Below are 22,797 nucleotides of genomic sequence, written 5' to 3'. Positions count from 1 at the left end.
AGAGCGCAATCTAAGAGCTTGATCCTGCTATAGCTAAACAGCACCCCCTTGAGGACAAATGTACATGTTACAGGTGGCATTGCCAGAAAATCATTCTTGATAAGGAGCAGCTGCATTCCTGCAAAAGAGAACAAAGACACAGTCGCACTTTAGGCCTGTCCCAAATGACTGTAAGGTGTCCACAGAATACAAGACAATTGTACATTATTTCGGCCCAGAGATCTGTTCTCTGGTATATTGAAGTCACATGACATGGATAGGACTGTGTAGGCCAGGGGTTCCCAAACTGTGAGGCGGGCCTCCCCTGGGGGGCGCCAAATAATTTGAGGGGAGGCGTGGAAGGTTGATTCAAAAAAGAAGGAAAAACGTTTATTTCATTTTAGAACTATCTATGCTTTTTTCAATGATTATGCAATTGTCAACATTATAAAATCGAAATAAATCATAGAAGAGATGTATACTAAATCTTTTGGATAGTGGAAAGTAGTATAGATCCCTATCCTGTGTGAGAATGTATTGTGCCAAACTTCATAACGTAACTTAGTAACAGTGCCGCCAAGCTAGCTGCAAGTGATTGTTTTGAAACGATATCAGATGTTTGTCTGAAATGAGGGTGCATATTTTATTTTAAAAGCCTCAAATTAAATTGGAACAATTTATATTTTACTGTATTTCAAATGTTGAAAATGATATGATAGTAAATAGACCTATGTTTGTCTGAAATGTAAACTTGATTTAATCTCCTGCGCGGAGGTGTCACTGTTTTCAGAGGGGAGGCCCACATTCATGGAGTTTGGGAACCCATGGTGTAGGCTCATAGCCTATAATGCCCTTACCAACAGATGGGCCTATTTGGCACCGTTGCACTCAATGCTCGGATATTAGCCCCATTGTCTAACAATGCTGAGAAATTATTGTTGTACGTCATGAAACCAGTATAGTACAAGTGAAGATGGAAATACATCTATCAAGGCCACAGAATAGAAAAAATAAAAAATAAAAAATGGAAGAATGAATGAAAGACTGAAAAAAGGGAGGATGAATGATTATATGTAAAGAGTGCTTTGATACTTTCACTGGAGTAAAAAAGTTGAATACTTACACCACTGTTTTTCACACAAAGTATACTTCAACTTCAACAGAGAATGAATGTGCTTTTCTCCCTGCTGCATATCTGCTGTGTACACACAGAGTTTAAGGCAACGGGGGATGTTAGGGAGAAGATACAGATTACAATTGTAATTCAATATGACCACCCAATCTGTGCCCACAGGGGTTGTTCTCTCTGAAGAATACCCCTAATCACTGGTCCAGGACATCCCCTGTATGCACAGAGTCTGCACTGAGGCTGTTTTGGTGGTATGTTATAGTTCAGCCGCCATAGTCACTTAACATAGTGAACATCACTGTAGTGTGGGATGACCAGACGGAAACACACCATAGGTGGGATGAGGGATAAGTTTGTGTGGACCTGATGTGGCCTGAAACTTTGAAAATGCAGGGTATATATTGATTGATTGATTGATTCTTTATTGAACAATATAATGTGTTCAAAAGGATATAAAAAACACAATAAAGCCCAAAGGCTTGTTTCCATTGTGGTCCTTAGGATGGAAGGGGACTAACAGCACATAGAATACAACATTAAAGGAAAAGGGGGAAGGGGTCAAACAAGATACAAAAACAAAAACAGACAATAAGGACTTAAAGGGAGCCAAAAGCAGACATAGACATGCGCTACAAAACACAGACAGACAGACAAGCAGACAAGCAGACAAGCAGACAAGCAGACATACAGCCATACACTTTCTATTCCTAGTGCTTCAGATCTTTTGTTTATAAGTTTACTAACCATTTCTTTATTGAAGATTTAAAATGAGAGTAGGAGGAGCTCAGCTGTTTAAGGTTGGGAGGTAATCCATTCCACAAGACAACTGCTGAGTATAGGAAAGAATACTTTCCAATACAGCTCTTAAAACGGCAGAGTCTGTAGTCTGTGAGACTCCCCCTGGTGGAATAATTATGTGTATCACTAATTTTAGAAAAGTAATTACATAAATACTTGGGTGCCAGGTTATTTCTTTTTTTATAAACTAAACAAAGTTTGAGTTGTGAAACCCTCTCTTCCACCTTGAGCCACCTAAGTCTGGAGAAATGGTCAGGAAGAAGATGAGTTCTTGGATGGAGTTTTAGTATCACTCTGATCAGTTTATTTTGACAAATCTGAAGCTTGTTTTTGAGACCTTTGGTAGTTCCAGTGAACCAAGATGTACAGGCATAGTCAAAATGGCATTGGATCAGAGCATCGGCCAGGATTTTTAAGGTGTTACTATCTAAGAGGCTTGATATTCTTGCCAGGAATTTAGTCCTTTGACTGACCTTTGATATTACTTTTTGAGCCATACCTTCCCCAGACAGTTTGTTGTCTAGTATACAGCCCAAGTAAGTGACTGATTTCTTGGCCATAATTTCAACATCACCTACGACTACCCTAAATTCTAAACAGTTTCTCAGCTTGCCTCTGGACCCAAAAAGAATAGACTCTGTTTTGCCTAGGTGAAGAGACAGCTTGTTGTCTACCAACCAATCCCTAAGGTTCAGAAGCTCTAAACTAAGGAGCCTCTCTACTTCTGTTTTATCTTTATGAGCAACTAGAATAGCTGAGTCGTCTGCAAATAAAAACAAGTTACAGTCTATGGCTGACTGCATATCATTAACATATAATAAAAAGAAAAGAGGACCTAAAACACTGCCCTGGGGAACCCCACAAGTTAATTTAAGTGGAGTGAACAAGGTCCCTTCCACATCTACCACCTGTTCTCGGCCAACCAGGTATGATTTTACCCATTGGAGTGATGTATGAGAGAATCCCAAAGCTTTGAGCTTAATTAAAATGATATCATGCTGAACTGTATCAAAGGCTTTTTGGAGGTCTATTTGGAGGTCTATTAGCACCATGCCACAAAAGTTCCTAAAAGAGGTAACTAAACAATCATGTTCATCCTACTTTTAGTCCATAAACGCATTTATTTGTGTGTGTGCGACGTAGCAGAGGAGATTGCCGGCCCTATGTTTGCAGTTTGGTGGACAGCTATCACAGTCTCCTGATGATCGCCATCATCGCCTTTCTCGGCTTGATCCTTGCATTGCTACACAGCACCCCCTGATGGACGAATGTAAATGTTACAGATGGCCCACATCGGAGTGAGGTGAGAGGCTGTGGGTTTTCCACTCTGCCTGAGGGCTAAATGGAGCCCCTCCCCATTAGAAATAAAGTGCTAGAGGGGGGGGGAGGAAAAGAGATAGAGAGTGTTTGTCACACAGAAACAGACTAATACAGGACAAAGTGCAAGAGACGGAGAGAAAAAGAGAGTGCATAGAAGAATAGAAACAGAGAGGCGTTTTCAGAGTCTCTCACTCTGACACCTATCACAGGACAGGATGGAGGTGAACGTGGTCGTTGCTCTCTGCTGCATTGCCGTGTGCTTTGCCACTCTCTGTGCATGTGAGTCGCTCATTGTCTATTGCTTTTATACTCAAAGAAAGTGTGGATAGTAGGCCTAAAGTCTACGGACAATATGGTGAACAGAATCACTTTTCTCTTCGATGATCTAAACTAGAGAGGTTTGTCAGAGCAGTATAGTGTACATATACCTTTGACTTGGGATTGGAATCTGTTATAGCTTATATTCAGTACAGGTGGTTGTTTCGGGTTTTCTTTTCATTGAGTATTAGAGATTCAATCGGCTCAAATATTGTGGTGTCTAGGTCACTGGTCAGTTCAGTGTAAGACAAAACTCACATTTATAAATCTTGGGGAAAGACTAATCTAGTCAAGCCAATCTTAAATTATGTCTAACAATACAGATTAAATTCAGCTGTGCTTTTTGTAATGAAGTGCTTTTCCTAATGAGTAATGTTATCAACAGCTAACGTGCCCATTTTGCCATGTGACTGTACAAAACTGTCACCAACCCAGGTTGATGTCCAGAAGTTAAAGAGTTACACTAAGCAACCTTCAATTTGTCCCATCCGTGCCATAAGGTAAATTCTAAATTATGCCAAAGCAATTTAAAAAAATGCAACCAAATCTAACAATGATGTTCTTTATCAAACTGCTTCTGTTATTACAGATTTGTTACCGTGAAGGATAAAGTCATATGTTCAGATCCAAATTCACCTTGGGCTAAGAGGGCCATGAGTCACCTTGGAACCCCAAAGAAAACTACCAAGGCTCCTGTTCACACACGTAAAACAAGTTGGACTAAAAAGAGACAGAATAGGTGGAAGAAACCAGGGTTAAGAGCAAAACAAAGGAAAAACTACTTATGACCTAAAACCTCCACATGAACAAGAATTGATTCCACAGTTGTCTTTCCAAACTCATCATGACCAAGTCCTCTCTATGATTGCTGCCCGATTCTCCTGAACTCAAGGCACATTCAAGTATGTGACCTCCACAGTCTTCTTGACTTAAGAATGTAAAATACTGTAAAGTGCAATATTATTATGTCAGGCTGATATATTTGTATATTATGTTATTTTTTATACACATCTTATGTATACATTTGTATATGTGAACATTCAAAGTCACATCTCAACTGAGAAAATATATGTTGATTTTTTTTACTGTTTACATATTTATATTTGGTTTGTTTTCTTATATATCCACATGTAGTTTAGTAAATGAAAAGATTCACATTTAGTTTCATGGCTGAAATAAACAGGGAAATTCAGTGTAGTTGTGTTGTAGCTGTGACCGCTCAGAATAATGTTCATGATGAGTAAAGTAACAGGTGCTTGTCCAAACTCACATAGATCAGCACGGAGAGGCTAAGCATTCAACTGCCTCTTATTACTAAGGGAGAACCGCATCCCAGAAAGCACCTTGAAATGGATCAGACTCGAGTCTGGATAGGTGCGTTCTACAGGACACAGGAGTCTGTTCCTATAAAGTAGTTTCAAGTCGTTTTTCACAAAAACTTCTATCTATCTGACAGGAAAGATTTGTCACAATATGGTCACGAATGGGTAAATGGATTCATTTTGATTCATTGTATGTGTATAAACAATGCGTATGTCATTTTGGAGGTGAGGCCGTACGTGAAGCCTATAAGAGCCGTAAACAGATGTGTCCTTATTCTAGCCACACGTTGACATATGCGGTGTCGGACAGGTTAACACCTACGCTCTCTAAACATGCTTACTGTCAACCCCTACTTCCTGTGAGTGCATCATTGTGAATACTCTCAGCCTTGAGGCCGGAACTGATACTCATAGCCAGAGTGCAATCTAGAGCAGCTTGATCCTGGCATAGCTACACAGCACCCCCTTGTGGACAAATGGGAAAGTTACAGATGGCTTTGCCAGAAAATATGCAGCTTCAGGCCTGCAAAAGAGAGCAAAGGCACCGTTGTAATTTAGACCTGTCCCAAATGAAGATAGTAGGGTGCCCTTATCAATAGACAGGCCTACATTTGGAGCATAGTTGCACTCAATGTTCGGATATTAGCTACAATGCAATGCTGAGAAATTATTGTTGTAGCCTATGCCATGAAACCAGTATTTTTTTCTGTGATGTGAGATTGCAGGCCCTCTGTTTGCAGTTTGGTGGACAGCCATCACAGCCTCCTGATGATCGCTTCCCCTGCTCTCAAGAGCTCTTCTCAGCTACTGGATGTTGAACTTGTATAAGACAGGTTGCTACATATGACATAGCACTACACAGAAGATAAACTATGCACTCCTATGGCATGTGTTGTTCCTATTCCATGCGTATAGAAAAAACAAATATCTAAATGCTGATCTCTTATCATTGCTATACAACTGACTGGTGCCAAATGCAGGACATCACCCCAACATGCAGGACGTGTGACCTGGCCACTGCACTGTAGTGAGCAGCAGAGCGGATGACTTGCCATCCTCAGAGGCGTGTCTTGAATACCGTCTTTATGCTGCCTTATGTGGCTGCAGGCTGGACAATCTTGTGGTATTTAGAAATTAGATTCTTGATAAGGCTAACCACAAACAGGCATGCTTGAATCAGTGCTTTGTACGTGCCATAGTCTTATAATGACTTTCTTTCTTCAGAATTGGCACTGTACAATAATGGGGCCAGTTAAATCAGCCCACCCATTACAGTAGAGCTTATGAAAATAACACAATAAAATAGCAAAGGCCTCCAATGTTTCCTGTTTTTGTCTTAGAACAGCAAGATGGCATTTTGTTTACAAGATTTGCCTGCACATTTAATTTCTCTGTACTATGTTGCTGCAAGAAACAGCTGCTCAGATGACTTTGAGTACCACACATCCTCTCCACCATAAACATTTTTATACCCTTTTGCTGTTTTTCGCCTCAATAACAATAACGCAAAACAGCTCTGAAATTGTTGGGCCAACATTTTCATTTATATCACATCCATTAAATACTGCCAATATTGCGCTGGGTTTACAGCTTATGGGTGTTATGTCCGTCTCAGTCGCACTCTCCTTGGTGTTGCCTTGGCTATACGCACACACACAGCGACACATACGGCTGTTTCTCCCCCAGATTTTTTATGGCCTGGCGAGGGCCGTGTCGGCCATAAATCAGCGCGGGGGGAAATCAGCGCCAGCGGCCTCTCGCCTCGGACGGTGGAGGTGAAAACGACTGGAATAAAACCAGGCTTAATAGCACCGCGCCTGTAATTACCTCGGCCGGCTCGCCCGCGTGTGAAATATGATAATATAGCCCGTTAATATGAGAGAGCGGGCCAGCGCTCCGGCTCCTTGTCCGCCGAGTGGCTCTCGGGGTCTTTACTGGCTGAGGTGTGCGTCCTAAGTCAATACCAAATCAAATAACGAGGGAGATGGGCTGGAATCACAAGATTCGTAGATGTGTCCTTGAACTAACACGAATGCCAGACACGTCCAAAACAAACAACATTTGCATTGGCTAATCTGCCAGAGCTTTATGCATCCATGATGAATCCTTGTGCCAATAGATGTGAGCATAGTGCCCGATTAGAAATGACAGCCCCAAAAAAAAAGGTGGAAGGTGGACTCAGGGTCCATAGAGACAGTCAAGATTAGAAATGAAATTCAGCTCTCTCGGTATAGAGTCCCTTGATTGTTCTATATATGGCGTCATTTGCATGGCCCCAGCCAGGAGGATGTGAATACTGATTGAGCTGCTCACTAACCTATGGACATGTCTGGGTATGACAAGAAGCAGCAGACTTCAGCTGTGGTGTTTAACTCGTTCATGCTTGGGACAATAGTAAAACAATGGAAAGGTTGAGGGGCTTTGCGGTTTAATTCCTTTGGGCTTTTCTTGGCCTCCTTTCCATTCGATTCCTTTCTTTACTTTCCTTCCCCTTTCTTTCGATTTAAGTTTTCTCTCCATCTCTTGTCTTTATTTCCTTCCCCTGTGGGGTCTGCTCTATCCACAATCACATTTGGTCAATACTACTCGCCCTGTGAGCCAAGATTTGCAATAACCTGGGAGAATGGATTTTGCTCTCTCTTAATGCTCTGTCTCATCTGTTTGGGTTAAAGTGTAGGCCCGTGGGATAGGCCATTCAGACCTGTGACAGCAGACAGGGTCTGTTGCTGTATCGCTGTTCTACTGGGGACATTACCCCACCTGAATACAGAACCTGGCAAGACAGCTGTTTACTAATATGCCTCACTGTCTTGTATACAACAACTCATATTGACTCATCAATATTGAAAAAACAACAACAACAACAAACATAAATATGCATTTGCTTCCTTCTGCTTAGACTTTTGCTTGATTCTCTTTCTCTCCATCTCTCTCCCTCTCTCTCTTATACACCCCTCTTGGGCTTGACACTTCATTAAGACAAGATGTACTTGCCGAATTTTGTTTAAATATTGAACAGGACAGTCAATTATTCAGAGCGCGCTAGCAGCTCAAGGTTGAGACCCTACAACCTGGGCTTTTGTTTCCCAGGTAGGGATGCTGAATGTAAAACAGCAGGACAGGAGTGGGCCTCATCTGCTGCAGAGACAGACCACACATACACACTGACTGAACAGCCTGGGATATTCTAAGTGTGAAGATGCGCACATTTGCAATAACATTTTGTAACATTTTGTGTAAGTCAGTAATTGGACAACAGTGGAGCTAATCTGACTGGAACTATGGAGCATGTGTGTGTATCCTCTAGAGAAGGTACGAGTGCCAAAACCCATTCTGATGTAGACCTACTTCTGTTCTTCCCACTGTCCACAATTACCCAAAATGCCCCGTTGCTATTATGGTGTACACAAGACTTCTTTTGTTCGCTGTTGATATGCATTCAAACATCACCACAATGTTGGCTGAAATCCACTTCAGCATGGCATCTTAATGAGAGGAGTTTTTATATAATCATTTCACTGCAGGACCAAGAAAAGTGAAACAGTGGCTACAGCAGCCTACCAATGAAGCATTCTGGGAGCCTGAGCTGTCAGTCATCTCAGATCAGACCACATCACGACCTGAGACCAGGAGCCAATCACCTTGCTTGAGGCATCTTTTCATGGTGTTCTCATGAAATTCAATAAAAGTTGCCACGATAAGACTAGTCTTTATTTCACATAGGAACATGGTGGGTTTGGATATGAGAGACTTTTGGTATTGTTATTCTATCTTTTCATAGTAGCAGAATAGGGGTCATCTTCACAAGATGAGAAATCCACTATAAAGGTCTCTCTCTGTACAATAGTACCTCACACAAATCAATACCCAGACCTTTACATGGTCATTGATCTGAAAAACTTACTTTTGTGCTCACATTTCGTTTTTTCTAGTTCAGTCTTTGGATGGCTTCTCTCTCTCTCTCTCTCTCTCTCTCTCTGTGTCCAATCTCTACAAAGTTTTGAGAGAAGCTAGTTTAGTTTAATAAAGGCTATGCCATTTCGCGGATACAATTCTTTCTCAAATTTGTCATACCCCTACGCGCATCGAAAATAACAACGTGCGTATGGAAATATATATTAATTAAAAGAATATCTGCAATCCTAAAATGCAGCTGTAATCCTACCAGGTCGCAACCCGCACTAGCAAGCAATCAATAAACGGTTTAAATTGACGCGCGGCTGCTAAGTTTTACGGTTCAACGCCAATGAAAGCCACAGCTGATCCAGAAGTGATCATTTTAGATGCAAAATTACCTCGCCCCAGTGGCTCGCCAGAGGTCACTTTCCGTTGTCAAATAAACGGGCATTCATTGTTGCATATTGACTGGCAAGTCGACAGATGCAACAGTCGAATTTCACTCGTTGACATATGCTCAGTCTTGGAGATGTACCTAGGCAAATGTCAGAATCTGTCTGAACGCAGTGTCACTCGGAACATACTTCAACTCTTAAATCATGCTCTATCTAAGCACGAAGCATCCATTTTTTTTGGAGACCCAGGCTTGAAGACACCTGATTTCATTTAAGAGAGTTGAACCACAAGGTGGCGTCCATTCATACATTAGAAAGGACATTTTTTTAAGCACAATTTAAGCACAAGTCTGCACAATCTTAGTAACGAAATATCTAATTAATTTACATTTAGAGAACAACATGTATTCTGATTAATTAGTACCAGAAGATCAAGTGTAGGCCTATGTGATTCTTGCCTGAAACTAATTGTTCTGTCTTTTCCTGCATTGCATTTTTCAGTTGAAACACTTTCTCCACCACCAGTGTCTCCAGTGTTGGCAGTTGACACTTATGGCTGATTTAGCACAAACTCACACTCACTTTTTTTCTCGTTCTCTCTCCATCTAACTTTCTCTTATTCTTTCTCTCTTTCTCCCCCACAGGGTTAAATGGGGTCGCAATCAAAGGCCGCTGGTCTGAAAGAGGGGCCCCTCTGTTTGTGGCAGATTATACCCAGGGCTTGACCTCCTCCTGACGGCCGCTCTGGTATGTTTGGAAACACTGGCCGTAATTGTGTCCTGGAGCCACAGCGGGAAGCCTGACGGGACGGAGGCCACTCTCCTCTCCCTCCCTCCCTCCCTCCCTCCCTCCATCCCTCTTTCCCTGCCCGGATGGGGCAGGAGGGTCCAGAGCTGACAGCTCACTGACCAGTCAATGTTGATCGCTGCTGTCAGGGCTTAAGGACGCATGGTTAACGTATCGCCACCCCCCATGACTGGACCCACATGATGACGGTAAGATGTCGACCGTATGTGTGTGTGTGGCTCCCACAGGTTTGTGTTGCAATTGATTTTTTCAAAAGTGGTAATTGCATTTCTGTGACGAACATAAAAGCTGGACTCGACATTACCATGGCCTAGCCTGACCCATTCACTGATCATAAACATGGCAACGGTGATTTATAAAGTGTCTCAGAAAAATATCGACACCTTCAGAGCAATAAATGAAAAACAGAAACCATCTACGGCGTATTGACCCACACATGGTCGTATTTTATGTTGATTGGATGCCTATCACCATTGTACATGAGCTATACAACAGTTCCAACACACCTTCCCCCTCCTACAGTACTCTAGCGACTTATCCTCCATGCTGTAGCCATTTTTATGAGATCATTTTCCTGTTATTACTGTACTTCTACACCTCCCTTATCCATGAGGCAGGTTTGACTGACTGTTCTCCAGGCGTTCCTCTCCCTCCCTTATGAGTGCTATTTCTCCCACTTGTCTCTTTGTAGGGATGGGACTGAAGCGTGGGACATGTCGTAGCCCCTGATCCGGGGCTGAATGATGATTGGCTCGGCTCACCTCTCTCCCCTGCAGCGGCGAGGCTCCATAGGCCCGCACGCATGGCACTCAGGCAGGCTGATGTGTTTATAAATCACACTGAAAAAAAGGAGAGAAGAGAGGGGAGAGGAAGATCTCTCTCTCTTTCTTGTGTTGTCTCTGTCAAGCCTTTTCTTTGCTCTCTCTCTCTCTCTCTCTCTCTCTCTTACACACACACACAAACAGACACACTCACACACACACACACACACACACACACACACACACACACACACACACACACACACACACACACCTGGGGCTTGTCCAGTAATCCTCCTTGGCTTCCCTCTCTCCATTCTCCATCCGCGTGTCTAACTCCATTATGGGCGTCCCATCCCCACGGTTCTCCTTGGCTGATTCATGGCTCTGTAGGAGGTTGTCCTCAGTGATAACCATCTGTCATTATTACCGCCCTCCCCCTGATTTAGTTTTCATTTCCTCACACAAACAGCTCCCTGTCTCACCGGTGAGAACACGCTTTGCCGCTAGCACTCTTTCTGAACAGAACACAATAACGCAGGGATAAAGGGTCCTAATGTCACGCACACATACTTGCTAATGTCACCAAGGTATACACATTTACAGGGATCAGGGAGGATCCTTCCTGCAGTCCATCTCTCTCTCTCTCTCTCTCTCTCTCTCTCTCTCTCTCTCTATCTCTTTCTCTCTCTCTCTCTCTCTCTCTCTATCTATCTCTCTCTCTCTCTCACACACACACACACACACACACACATACAGTACACACACACACACACACATACACACACACACACACACACACACACACACACACACAAATACACACCAACCATGCACACATGCATACGCACCCAAAGTGTGAGATAGAAATGGCAAATTACCAAAAAGGTCACAGGGAAAGTAAAGCCATAACATCAATATATATTTCTGTATTTCTGTAATGTTAGTTCACTTTTATCAAATAATTTGTATAACCCGCGTGGTCCAGCCCTGCTAACGCCCGGACTCGAACCCGCAAAACTGCAGCACCTCGGATCGGGAGTCAAGCGCGCTAACAATCTAGCCAAAAGCCCAGGCTGCTAGCTTTCATGCCAGCAGCACTATTGAGGCATCGGGGAGTGAGGTTCACTAACGCTCCATACGCACTGCTAACTAGCTGTTATTCGTTACACTCACCCCCTACACCTCACTCCCGATCCGGGTCATGGCACCAATTTAACCTGCGTCGTGTAGAACCCCCGCGGTCCAGCCCTGCACATGCCCGGACTCGAACCCGTGAAACAGCAGCCCCTTGGATCGGGAGTCGAGCACGCTAACAATACAACTAAAAGCCCAGGCTGCTATAGCTTTCATGCCAGCAGCGCTCTTGAGGCATCGGGGAGTGAGGTTTACTAATGCTCCACATGCACAGCTAACTAGCTGCCATCCGTATAGAACATTTACGAGAAACAGGAAAGAATGCGCTAAATGCGTACACAAGTAAACACATATACAAAGAAGAATGTAAATGTAATTAGTCAGTGATATATGACAGAGCAGTTTGATGCAGTTTATGAAAAAGACTTCTTGGCTTGGCTCAGCTCATCAGTCTGATCTTATTACAGGTGTGTAGTACTTAGGAGGGTAAAGATAGATACAAATCTATATATGTACAGACACCAGCAAAGATGACTTCCTAATGCACTCTCACTTCTTCACTCACTCAATGCTCCTTCCCTTTCAAACACATTGCATTATGCAGACACACACACACACACACACACACACACACAGTAAGTGTGTTGTGTGAAAGTTTACAGACGTGTCTAGCCGCGGGGGCTAGCTGTCGAACCTGCCTCCGGGCTAGTCAACCCTGTCATCCATCATGGCCCAAGACAGCGCTGCTGGTAGCCATTACCTTTCACACCCTTATCTCTCTCCCTCTCTCTCTCTCTCTCTCTCTCTCTCTCTCTCTCTCTCTCTCTCTCTCTCTCTCTCTCTCTCTCTCCCAGGCGCTTGGTCTGCGTAATGCATCGCTCTAATTTGCTTAGGGCTCCCAGAGTGTCCATTAGGAGAGGGCCTCCGTCAGCCCCCCGACATCTCGGCCTGCAGAAATGGTGACAGATCACACATGGATTCTCCCCGCCGCCGCCGCCGCCGCCGTCTGCCTGGTCTGGACGCTGCCGAGAGGTGTTGGAGTGGGGGAGGGGGGGAGGGGGGGAGGAGGGGTCGTGTGCTGAGGACAGGACAGGAGGTGAGGAGGGAAGAGGGTGTCCACAGTTAGTTGCCTATTGTGGAAGGGGTCTGTCAGATCAGGGCCAGATCAGGGCCATGTCAGGGCCAGAGCCAAGCAGACCAGAGTCAGAGGTTACATTATGGATGGGGTTCTGGAGGGGAAATATATTGGAGATGATTTGGATACTCTTGCTGGCTTACAGGTTCAGCTGTGGCTAGCTGTGTTAAGTATAAAGTGAGATGTAAGTCAAAGTAAGTGCAGTGTGTATTTATGTGTCTGTGTCTATGTACATGAGTAGGCTATCCAAGTGTGTGTTTATGTATGCGTGTGCTAGTGCGTGCATGTGTGTGTGTGTGTGTGTGTGTGTGTGTGTGTGTGTGTGTGTGTGTGTGTGTGTGTGTGTGTGTGTGTCTGTGTGTGTGTCTGTCTGTCTGTGTGTGAGTGTATCATTTGTAAGTCATCCTTCATATACTCTCCCATTGGTCTCCATTATCTAGCAGACTGTAAATGAGTGGCAGGGGAGAGTACAATGTACAGCAGCCAGTCCACAGCGGGGTCAGGTGTCTGTGTCTGACTGAGAGCAGTTCTAGAGTGCACAGGATGGATCCTACCCATCCATCAACACTCCAAAAGTGAGACTTAAGTAATCAAATCAACACACAAAAAGTGCACTCACTCACACCTTACAACCAATTTAGAAGTCTGTATTGCCCACTGAGAATGGTATACAGTGAATTAGTTGGTTAGAGGTCACGTAAAAGTATGGAAGTTCACTAGAGTAAGTTGTACTGTAAAACTTCAAATCATAGCCCAGGCTTTTATTTTCCAAATTCTGCTCTGGGTCGTATTTCAGACAGGTGTCTATGATACAGTCCATTAATTCCTCTCACACAAAACTTTTCCTCTGCGAAGATGGGAATTTTTATTATAATTATTATAATGATTTCAAACATGCTGAATGCCTGCCCATAGTAAAGGCTATCCAATGATGAGCTTCAATTATCATTCATTTAATGTGAGATGTTGTTCACTGAGCGTTAAAGGTATATCAATCCAAATAGCAATACTGACATGACAGTAGGAGGTTACCATAATATATTTCATTTTATTTATTTAATTACAATGTGTTTATCAAATCAGTTCATGTAAAACAATTTTAAACTTTTGCCGCCACAGTCTTCATTAATGGCATGTAAACAGAACTTTAGCATGCACAGTCAGCACCCGAACTGACTGAACTGCAACCTGTAGTCACACCAGGTGAGACATGTTTGAAGTTATATGGTATAACAATATGCTCTGGTTTGCTTTCTACATGGATAGATAGATAGATACAGTAGATAGATAGATAGATAGATAGATAGATAATGTAGATAGATAGATAGATAGATACTGTAGATAGATAGATAGATAGATAGATGTATATGTACACACACACACACACACACACACACACACACACACACACATACTGTACATGTATCTATAAATGTACACTGACCTGGCAGTAAAATTGCAAAATGGCGGGAGTGCACATGCTGTTGTTGTAGTCTCACACCAAGTGTATTTTCTCTACTTTTCTCTTGAGTACATCCCTCAACATCGATCATTTTTAAATCTGATGCGAATCACATCTGACAACTCACAGATGCAGAAAGACATGAGTGCACGGCACAGAGAAGCAAGTCCCCAGACAAAAAAAAAGTCCAAAATCCGCCAGAGAGTGGTGCGCAAGTGAACCCCAACTTTGAGTGACAGTGCCCCCGTACGGCCTCAAGCCAGAACAGGAAATTACGGTGGTTTCCTGCTCCTGAGCCTGACGAAGCCCTGTTCATCTCGGATCCCTTTAAATAAATAAATCAAACACAAATATCCTGTTCCACATCTTCAAATATTAAAAACCAATTTGAATTACCGCAGGAAAACATTGCTTGTTGTCCCCTATAGGTAAATCTTTTTTCCAGACCAGGCCATGGCCGATTCCCTAGAAAATCCCAGAGAAATCTCAGGGAAAAAGGGAAAAAGGTGAAAAAGAAAAAAGAAAACGGCAAGCTGAAATAGCGCTAAAGACAGAGAGGTAGAGAGAGGGAGGGAGGGAGAGAGAGAGGGAGGGAGAGAGAGCATGAGAGAAGGACTAGGCCAATTCATTGCTGTTGTTCTATGAAAGGCCTTATCGCAGCCCAACAGTAGGCCTGTCTCACAAGAGCAACAGGTGCACACAATGGCACGGAATGAGAGAGGGAGTGGGAGGGAGTGAGAGAAAAAGAGAGGAAGAATAGAACGAGATGGAGTGACAGAGAGAAAAGGGGAATATCTCTCAGAGAGAGAAGCAGAAATGGGAGAGGGAGAGGGAAAGAGAGAGATTGTATGTTGAATGTGATAGAATGTCTATTTGCGTTGAGAGGGAGTGTGTAAGCATATGTTTGTGTATATTTATAGAATGTGTGTGTGTGTGTGTGTGTGTGTGTGTGTGTGTGTGTGTGTGTGTGTGTGTGTGTGTGTGTGTGTGTGTGTGTGTGTGTATCTGTGTCTGTGTGTGTGTGTGTGTGTGTGTGTGTGTGTGTGTGTATCTGTGTCTGTGTCTGTGTGTATGTCTCTCTGTGTATGTGCATGTCTGCATAATGTGTGTGTGTGTGTGTGTGTGTGTGTGTGTGTGTGTGTGTGTGTGTGTGTGTGTGTGTGTGTGTGCATTTGGGCTTTAGTGAGCAGCAGGCCTTTGTGAGCTGAGCGGTGCTTGGCTGCTGGATGCTGCTGAATAGCCACCTGCCACAGTGTGAGCTGAGGCTGGGATTCCACACTGAAAGTGCAGGCTAACAGGGCTGCTGGATGCATTGTGTGCTGGGGCTTTCCCACACACACACACTCTCTCTCTCTCTCTCTCTCTCTCTCTCTCTCTCTCTCTCTCTCTCTCTCTCTCTCTCTCTCTCTCTCAAACACACACTCACACACACACACACACACACTCTCTCTCTCTCTCTCTCTTTCTTTCTCTCTCTCTCTCTCTCTCTCTCTCTCTCACACACACACACACACACACACACACACTCACTCACACATTCTCAACTCTGTCATCTTCCCTTCTCTCTCTTTCTTACAGACATGCTCCGTCTGGCTTTCTCTCTCTCCTCCTTCCCCTCTCTCTGTCCCTCTCTCTTCCCTGCCCTTTGTTCCGGGCCTGACTGGTTCAGGTTCATCCTGGCATGATGAATCGCTGAAGAACAATCTGCCCTGTGCCAGGGGCCTAGCCTCTGCAGTGGGGAGGTCTGGGTCTCAGTGAAGGCTAAGCACTGGATTCGACTCTTATCCCGAGGCTTATCCCGAGACTCTCCGACTCTTTTTTCCCTTTTTCATCTCATCTTTACTTCATTCTCATCTCGTCTGTTTGTTTTTGTTTCACTCTCCCACCACTTTCACACTCCTCCCTCGCCCTCTTTCTCTCTCTCTCCCTCTCTCTCTCTCTTTCCTCTCAGTTTTTCCCTCTCCCTTTCCCTTTTTTCATGTCATTTTTCCCCTCTCTCCACACATTCTCATTCTATTGCTGTGTGTCCGCGCTCCCACAAACAAACACATCCTTTAGCTTTCTGCCCCCCCCCCCCCCTCCTCTAGATGGGCTTCATCCCGTCTGCCAACTCATGATGTGGTGGAATCCCCCGGCTCAGTGCCCCCCACAAAAAGCCTTTCTTTCCCACTGAATGCGAGCACCGGGCTGGAGGCCATTAAACGTTTGGCCCTCCACAATAGAGACATTAACCCACGAGTGAGCGACTCTCAAAGAGGAGCAAGAGTTCCTCCAAGGAGCCAGCGTGGTAGGTGACCCCCTCTTCATCCGCAGACTTTGTCCGTTTTAAAACACCACTTGCTCAGGGCAGAGAGGGAGTCACAGACATCTGTGGCATGGGCAATCAAAGAGATGAGAAGCCGAACCTCAGTATACACACACACACACATCAATTTGGTCAATAAAGCTTGTGGATGCGGCTGTTGTGTAAATTGTAAATACTGTGACGCTATACTTGTGTGTGTTAAATTGGTATGAAGAGGTTTCAACAGCGTGCAGAGAGAGTACTTGTGTTGTGTTTTGTTTCTTAATGTTGCATGTCAAAGCCACATATTCATTTAATGAGCATCATTATTTATCTATTGAACTACAATGCAAGCTTTGTGTGTTCCTTTCCCAGTAGTCCATGGTGCTGCAGAGATTGTTGCAACACACTTTTGTGCTCTGTGCTTATTGGAGGAAAACCAAGTGACCTTTAGCGGGAGGAGGGTGGGGGGAGCAGGTGACCGGAGTTCAGGCCTTTAGAAAAGAGGAGGAGAGAGAAAGTCTCGGGGAGAAAGGCCACTTCCTCCTCCGGCAGGCTGCCGTCCAGCTTTGATGCCGGTCATATGCCTCCAAAGAACCACATTCACCCATCAATGAGAGAGGGAGAGAGAGAGAGAAGGAGAAAGGAGGAAAGGGGAAAGGGTTGTTGTCGCATCCCATCTCTTTTTTTCTCCGAGTGCCCCTGAGCTGCTGTACTATTTCTCCTGCCAAAGAAAACTGAAAAGAGCAGCGAGGAATGTTCAGACTCATTAGGATTTGACTGATGCAAGCCTTGGAATGTTTTTTTTTTCTTCCTCCTCATGACTGATGCAAAACCTTGGAGTTTGTAGCAGTTGTGAGCTGATTGTGCACTTTTTATGGGGCTCTTGTGTAGGCGGTCTGTCATCAAGATTGAAGATTTAAACCAACCCCCCCACCCCCCATGGCCGCCCCTCTCCCCGTGCCCCTGGTCTCATGACTGACGACTGCGCCCTTGGAGAGGGGTCGGCAGTTTGTGTGTGTGTGTGTGTGGGGGGGGGGGGGGGGGGAGGAGGTCAGGAAGGGGAGCTGGCTGGATTTAGGGGCTGCGTCATGCTGTCGACAGTGGAATGCATGACAGAGCAGGGGTTTTGTCACTAGAGGAATGTGCAGTGTGCACCAGCGGCGGGGGGAGCGAGGAGGCTGCTGCTGCCTCACTCTTCTTACTCAATAGAGGGGGAATTGGGTCAGCGGCGTAATGACTGTATGCAACATAAATCGTCATCTTAATTGGACGTTTAGCAAATAATCCTACATTTTGTCCCCAGCTCAAGCAGAGTCAGTGGTGCTGCTATGGAGAAGATCTGATGATTTAGAAAAAAGTTCAACCTTAATGACATGATGGTTTCATTCATTTCACATACTTGCATCTTTAACAGCTATTCTATACATATGACATGCGCTGTAAGCAAATACATGCCCCCATCAAACACATCCAGTGTGCACTGTAATATACTATAGACATCTCTCTGTGCCACAGTAGGCCAAAACATTGGTTTTGTGTAACATTATACCAAACATCTATTTAACAATGCTTCACCTTCTTACATGTATTTTATTAAACAGGCCTACTGTGACAGAGTATAGACCTTAAACGAGAAAATAAAATGAGCTGTTCTCTAGTTGGCATTACAGAGGGCTTGCTCTTGCTTAGTGGGTGGTTTGAGGTCTTAATCTTGTGCCTTTAACGTCGCGGGTGCGTATCTGCGTTGAGGGGTCTTCTTTCGTCGTTTCCCTGGCAGCGCACTGTGATTGACATGCCGTGGCTGGCTTTAGGACCCTCCTTCTCATCGCCTCCCGCTCCGCTAGGCTACTCACTTCGCTCGGTCGCGAGCCTCAGTAAGTTTGTACAGAGGGATGCAGCGGGCGCACAGAGCAGCCTGAAAATGGCACTCATTTGGATATATCCATCCCTTTTCTTTCTTCTACATTTGCTCGTACCGACACTGGCCTTAAGGAATTACCCTGAAAACGAAGGTATGGTTTTCGTTAAATTGCGTTTGAAACGGGTGAATTCACGGGTTTTTTTTGGTGAGGGGATCTACTCGAGTGTTTAGTTCAGCTAAGTGCAGCTCTTCGCTCGGATGCTGTGGTACTCCATAAATGATGTATTATAAGATGAGGGAAGCGGTCACGGAGCAAAGGGAATTGTTCAACGTTCAGTTTATTTCTAGGGCAAACTCATTAAATTTGAATAGTGTGTAGCCATCTATGAGCAGCGAAGGTGGGCAACAAATATAAGCTAAGCCACTTTCATCTACATCTTCTTCGGAGGCTCGTAACTCCAGAATATATTTCTGCGAAGAACTTGTGTATTGCAATAGGGCAACAATTCACAACCCATTTTGTGAAGCTTTTTCCTGTGGACACTGTCCTACACTCTCCAAAGACGCGCGTCTCGCACAGCACGTATACAGACATATATTTAGTATGGGCTCTTATTATGACTTGAATAGAGTATAGCCTACATTTGAGAAGACGTGTCAGTATGCTATATAGCTTTGGTTTGATATAAATCGGAGAGAAATCGAACATCCCCACGTGCGCGCTTTTTAAATCTTCTACGGCACTTCAGGGTGTACAGGGTTGGGATCAGACATGTTACACCGGTACACGGCGAAAGAGGGGATTCTTTAGAAAACGAATTGCGGGTTTGTGTTTCATTTTACACATCTGTGGAGCATAGTTGGATCCTGCGAAATAATCCAGGATGAAACTGTTAGGAAACTGGCGTTGGTAACACCCGACGGTGTCATTCAGACGCCATCCGAGGCTTTCCCCCTCAAAGCCATCGCTGGTTTGACCCATGGTTAAAACCAGCCACTGGCTGATTCCGAAATATAGCCTACTAAATGTTCACTCTCCGCGCTGAATTTGTCGTCGAACCGAAAGACCGTTTCACTTTACCCTATAAATGTTCTGAGATGAAACTACCTGGAATATGATTTGTCCTGAGCGGATTTCATTAGCCCATTTACGTTGTGTTGTGAATGTATTCCTACTATTTGGATTTCCAATTGGGACTGCACAACAATCGTTTTGTTCAGGGTATTGGGTATGCAAATACGCAGGAAAACTTCAAAGACATCCTGCTGCATTCGTAATAGAGTGTATTAGCCTTGAAATATGTCATCACTCTAGTCCTGAACTTGGAAATGAATAATACTTCGTATCGGAGTATATTTTCTTGACTTGTGGCTCACCAATATCAGATCCTAACAGGGTTTGTGCAGCTTGGACATTCCGATCGAAATCAAAACTAGTTTAAAGAAACACAATTTATTGAAATATTAGATACAAAAATATTAGTACACTAAGGAACATCAGTGTTAATAAAAATAGTTATTAAAGATCTGTACCATGGAATAGCTAAACTAGAAAACATAGGTTAAATCTTACGTGATCAAATACATACAGTTAATACACACACACAAACACACACACACACACACACACACACACACATACCGTCTCTCCTACAAGCTTGAACAACACAACTATTAAAAAATTCATCATGCGATTTCAGTGGATGATGAAACCTTATTTAACCGCAGGAAACCCCGTGTTGATTTAGATAAATGGTTGCCGTGAGATGGGGGAAATCACATTGTAGTGTTGGGGTGGCAGCCACCAATGCTCAACATCCAAACACCACTCCTGCCTAACTCAGGGTTTGGTACCCCCGGGAAGTGAGGATTAGGACAAGGAAGAGGAGGAGGAGGAGGAGGAGGAGGAGGAGGAGGAGGAGGATGGAAGAGGAAGGATTCCCCTTCCTTCAATGCCAGAGGAAGCCTTTCTCCTCATATCTGTGTTAAAGACAGTGTGTACTTGTGTGTGTGTGTGTGTGTGTGTGTGTGTGTGTGTGTATGTGTGTGTGTGTGTATTTGTGTGCATACGTGCGTGCGTGTGTGAGTGTGTGTGTGTGTGTGTGTGCGCGTGAGCGTGAGCGTGAGCGTCAGGCTGGCTTGGCTCAGTGATGTGGCCTGCAGTGATGTCTCCATCCCTGCTGCTCTCCTCTCAGTCATCTCCAACCCCATTGCTCTAATTGGCTGATCTTACTGCACAATATCTGTGTTTGTGTGTGTGCGTGCACGAGTGAGTGTGTGTATGTGTGTTTGTATGTTCTGTATGATTTTATATGTTATAATTTGTTATGTATCTAACTTCTCTATTTCTATTTTTTTGCTTTCACTTTCTGAGTTTTTACTCAAAAGTTGGCCATACCAGTTTGTGTGTCTGTGAGCTTTCACTTTTGCATTCTGTGTATATCCACTGCAAAAGTTCCCAGTAATATGTGCAAGTGTTCTGTGGGTATGTGGAGGTGTGTGTCTATGTGTGTGTGTGTGTGTGTGTGTGTGCGTGCGTGCGTGTGTGCGCGACCAGTGTGATCCAGTGGCTCCTTGAGTTGTGCTCCCGGTAGGCAGGGCTGCTTTGTGTCTGGTGTAGTGGCTGTGATGAGGGCTACTGTAAGCAGAGGGGCCTTCCCTCATCCCCAGCTCACCCGCTGTGGCTGCTCGCTCAGCTCACAGATTGGCTCATGCTTGTTATTTTAAGCCCTCTTGGGACCAGGAGTGTGCCTGTGTGTGTGTGTGTGTTTGTGTACGTGTGTGTGTGTGTGTGTGTGTGTGAGAGTGAGAGAGAGAGAGAGCCCTGTTAGCGAGTTGAAATATGAATACAATGGCATGGGATTGTTTTCCCTCGCACGACCGGGTCACGTTCCTTAAAGCTGTCCCGATAGGGTCAGATAGGCTAGGGGAGTGGGGGTAGAACACGGCACTGTTCACCAACTGACCAGCAGAGGGAGCCGGTCAACTCTCCCTCACCTCGTCCATCTATTGTGCTCCTGACTAAAGGACAACAACACCTTCATGAGGGAGAGGGCAGTGAGCTAGCTACCCTGTTGCTGTGAACACAGCCGCCTCTTAACGTGAGTTTGCTTAACTAAACGAAATGAATCAAACGTGTCGTTCAACAGAGGCAGCTCTGTCCGTTGTGTTCCCGGTGTGTACCGTGGGGTTCATCCCCCCCGAGGTGGACACTCCGCCAGGTCTGCAGATGGAAAGTGTCGGTGCGTCGTGTGAATAGAGAAGTCTGACGGCGTGCTGATAATGTTCTGCTGGTGGCCCTTGTCGCGTTCCCATATTTCAGTTCTAATTATTTCCACGGTCGTTTGTCTAGCGGGCTTGGGAACGGGGGAGACAATGCTGCCGCAGACAGATGGGGACAAATGGGCACATTTGTTAGTGCCGTCTCAACCTGCGTTTAAGGCTCCATGCTCTATTTCCTCTCCGCACATTCTTCCACCTCTCCATCTCTCTCATCGCTCTATCTCTGCCTCTGTGTCTCTCTCTTCTCCTCTCTCTCTCTCCTCTCTCTCTGCCCCTCGGTCTGTTCTTCCCCTGCCTCTGTCTTGTGTAAGTAATGATACTGAACATTGCTAATATTAGAATTGTCTCTCTCTTTCTATCTCTCGCTCTCTTACACACACTCTCTCTCTCTCTTCTGTCTCTCTCCTTCCTTCTATTTCCTTCCATCACTCTATCCTTCTCTGTCTCTCCCTCCCTCTCTCCCTCTCTCCCTCTCTCCCTCCCTTTCTCGCTCTCTCTCATGCCCTTCATTGTAGCTGGGCAGAGTGGGGCCAGGCCTGTGATACCCATTCAGCAGCCCTCATCATATGTCCAGGCAGTGGCACAGTTGGCCATTCAGGAGTGCCGGCCCTGGCCTCCTCTATAGAGTGGCTGCTGAAAGCGCTTTCTGTTCTCCTCTGTTCCCCTCTCTCTCTCTCTCTCTCTCTCTCTCTCTCTCTCTCTCTCTCTCTCTCTCTCTCTCTGGCTGCGCTCCCCACAGCCTCCTCCACTGGCCTCCCCATACGTCCCCCTCCTGCTCACAAGGGCTCCCACCATCTTACAGGAAGCAAGTGCTCACTCACACACACACACACAGAGACGCATGAACACACACAGAGAGACACACGCGCGCTCACTCGCACACACGCACACACGCACACACACACTC

General features: G+C 44.8%; 1 protein-coding gene across 1 annotated transcript in view; it reads left to right on the top strand.

Annotated features, from left to right (window-relative positions):
- The first annotated feature begins 18,668 nt into the window (after positions 1–18,668).
- epha4b (eph receptor A4b) overlaps positions 18,669–22,797 on the top strand; it is a 113,455-nt gene continuing 109,326 nt past the window's right edge. The window contains exon 1 of the mRNA XM_062553630.1: positions 18,669–18,759. Coding sequence (XP_062409614.1) covers positions 18,669–18,759 — 91 coding nt within the window. The remainder of the gene's footprint in view (positions 18,760–22,797) is intronic.

Source organism: Sardina pilchardus, chromosome 2, assembly GCF_963854185.1.
Source record: "Sardina pilchardus chromosome 2, fSarPil1.1, whole genome shotgun sequence".
NCBI classification, from domain to species: Eukaryota; Metazoa; Chordata; class Actinopteri; order Clupeiformes; family Clupeidae; genus Sardina; species Sardina pilchardus.
The sequence above is the reverse complement of the archived record's forward strand: the minus strand, read 5'-3'. Positions and strand labels throughout refer to the sequence as shown.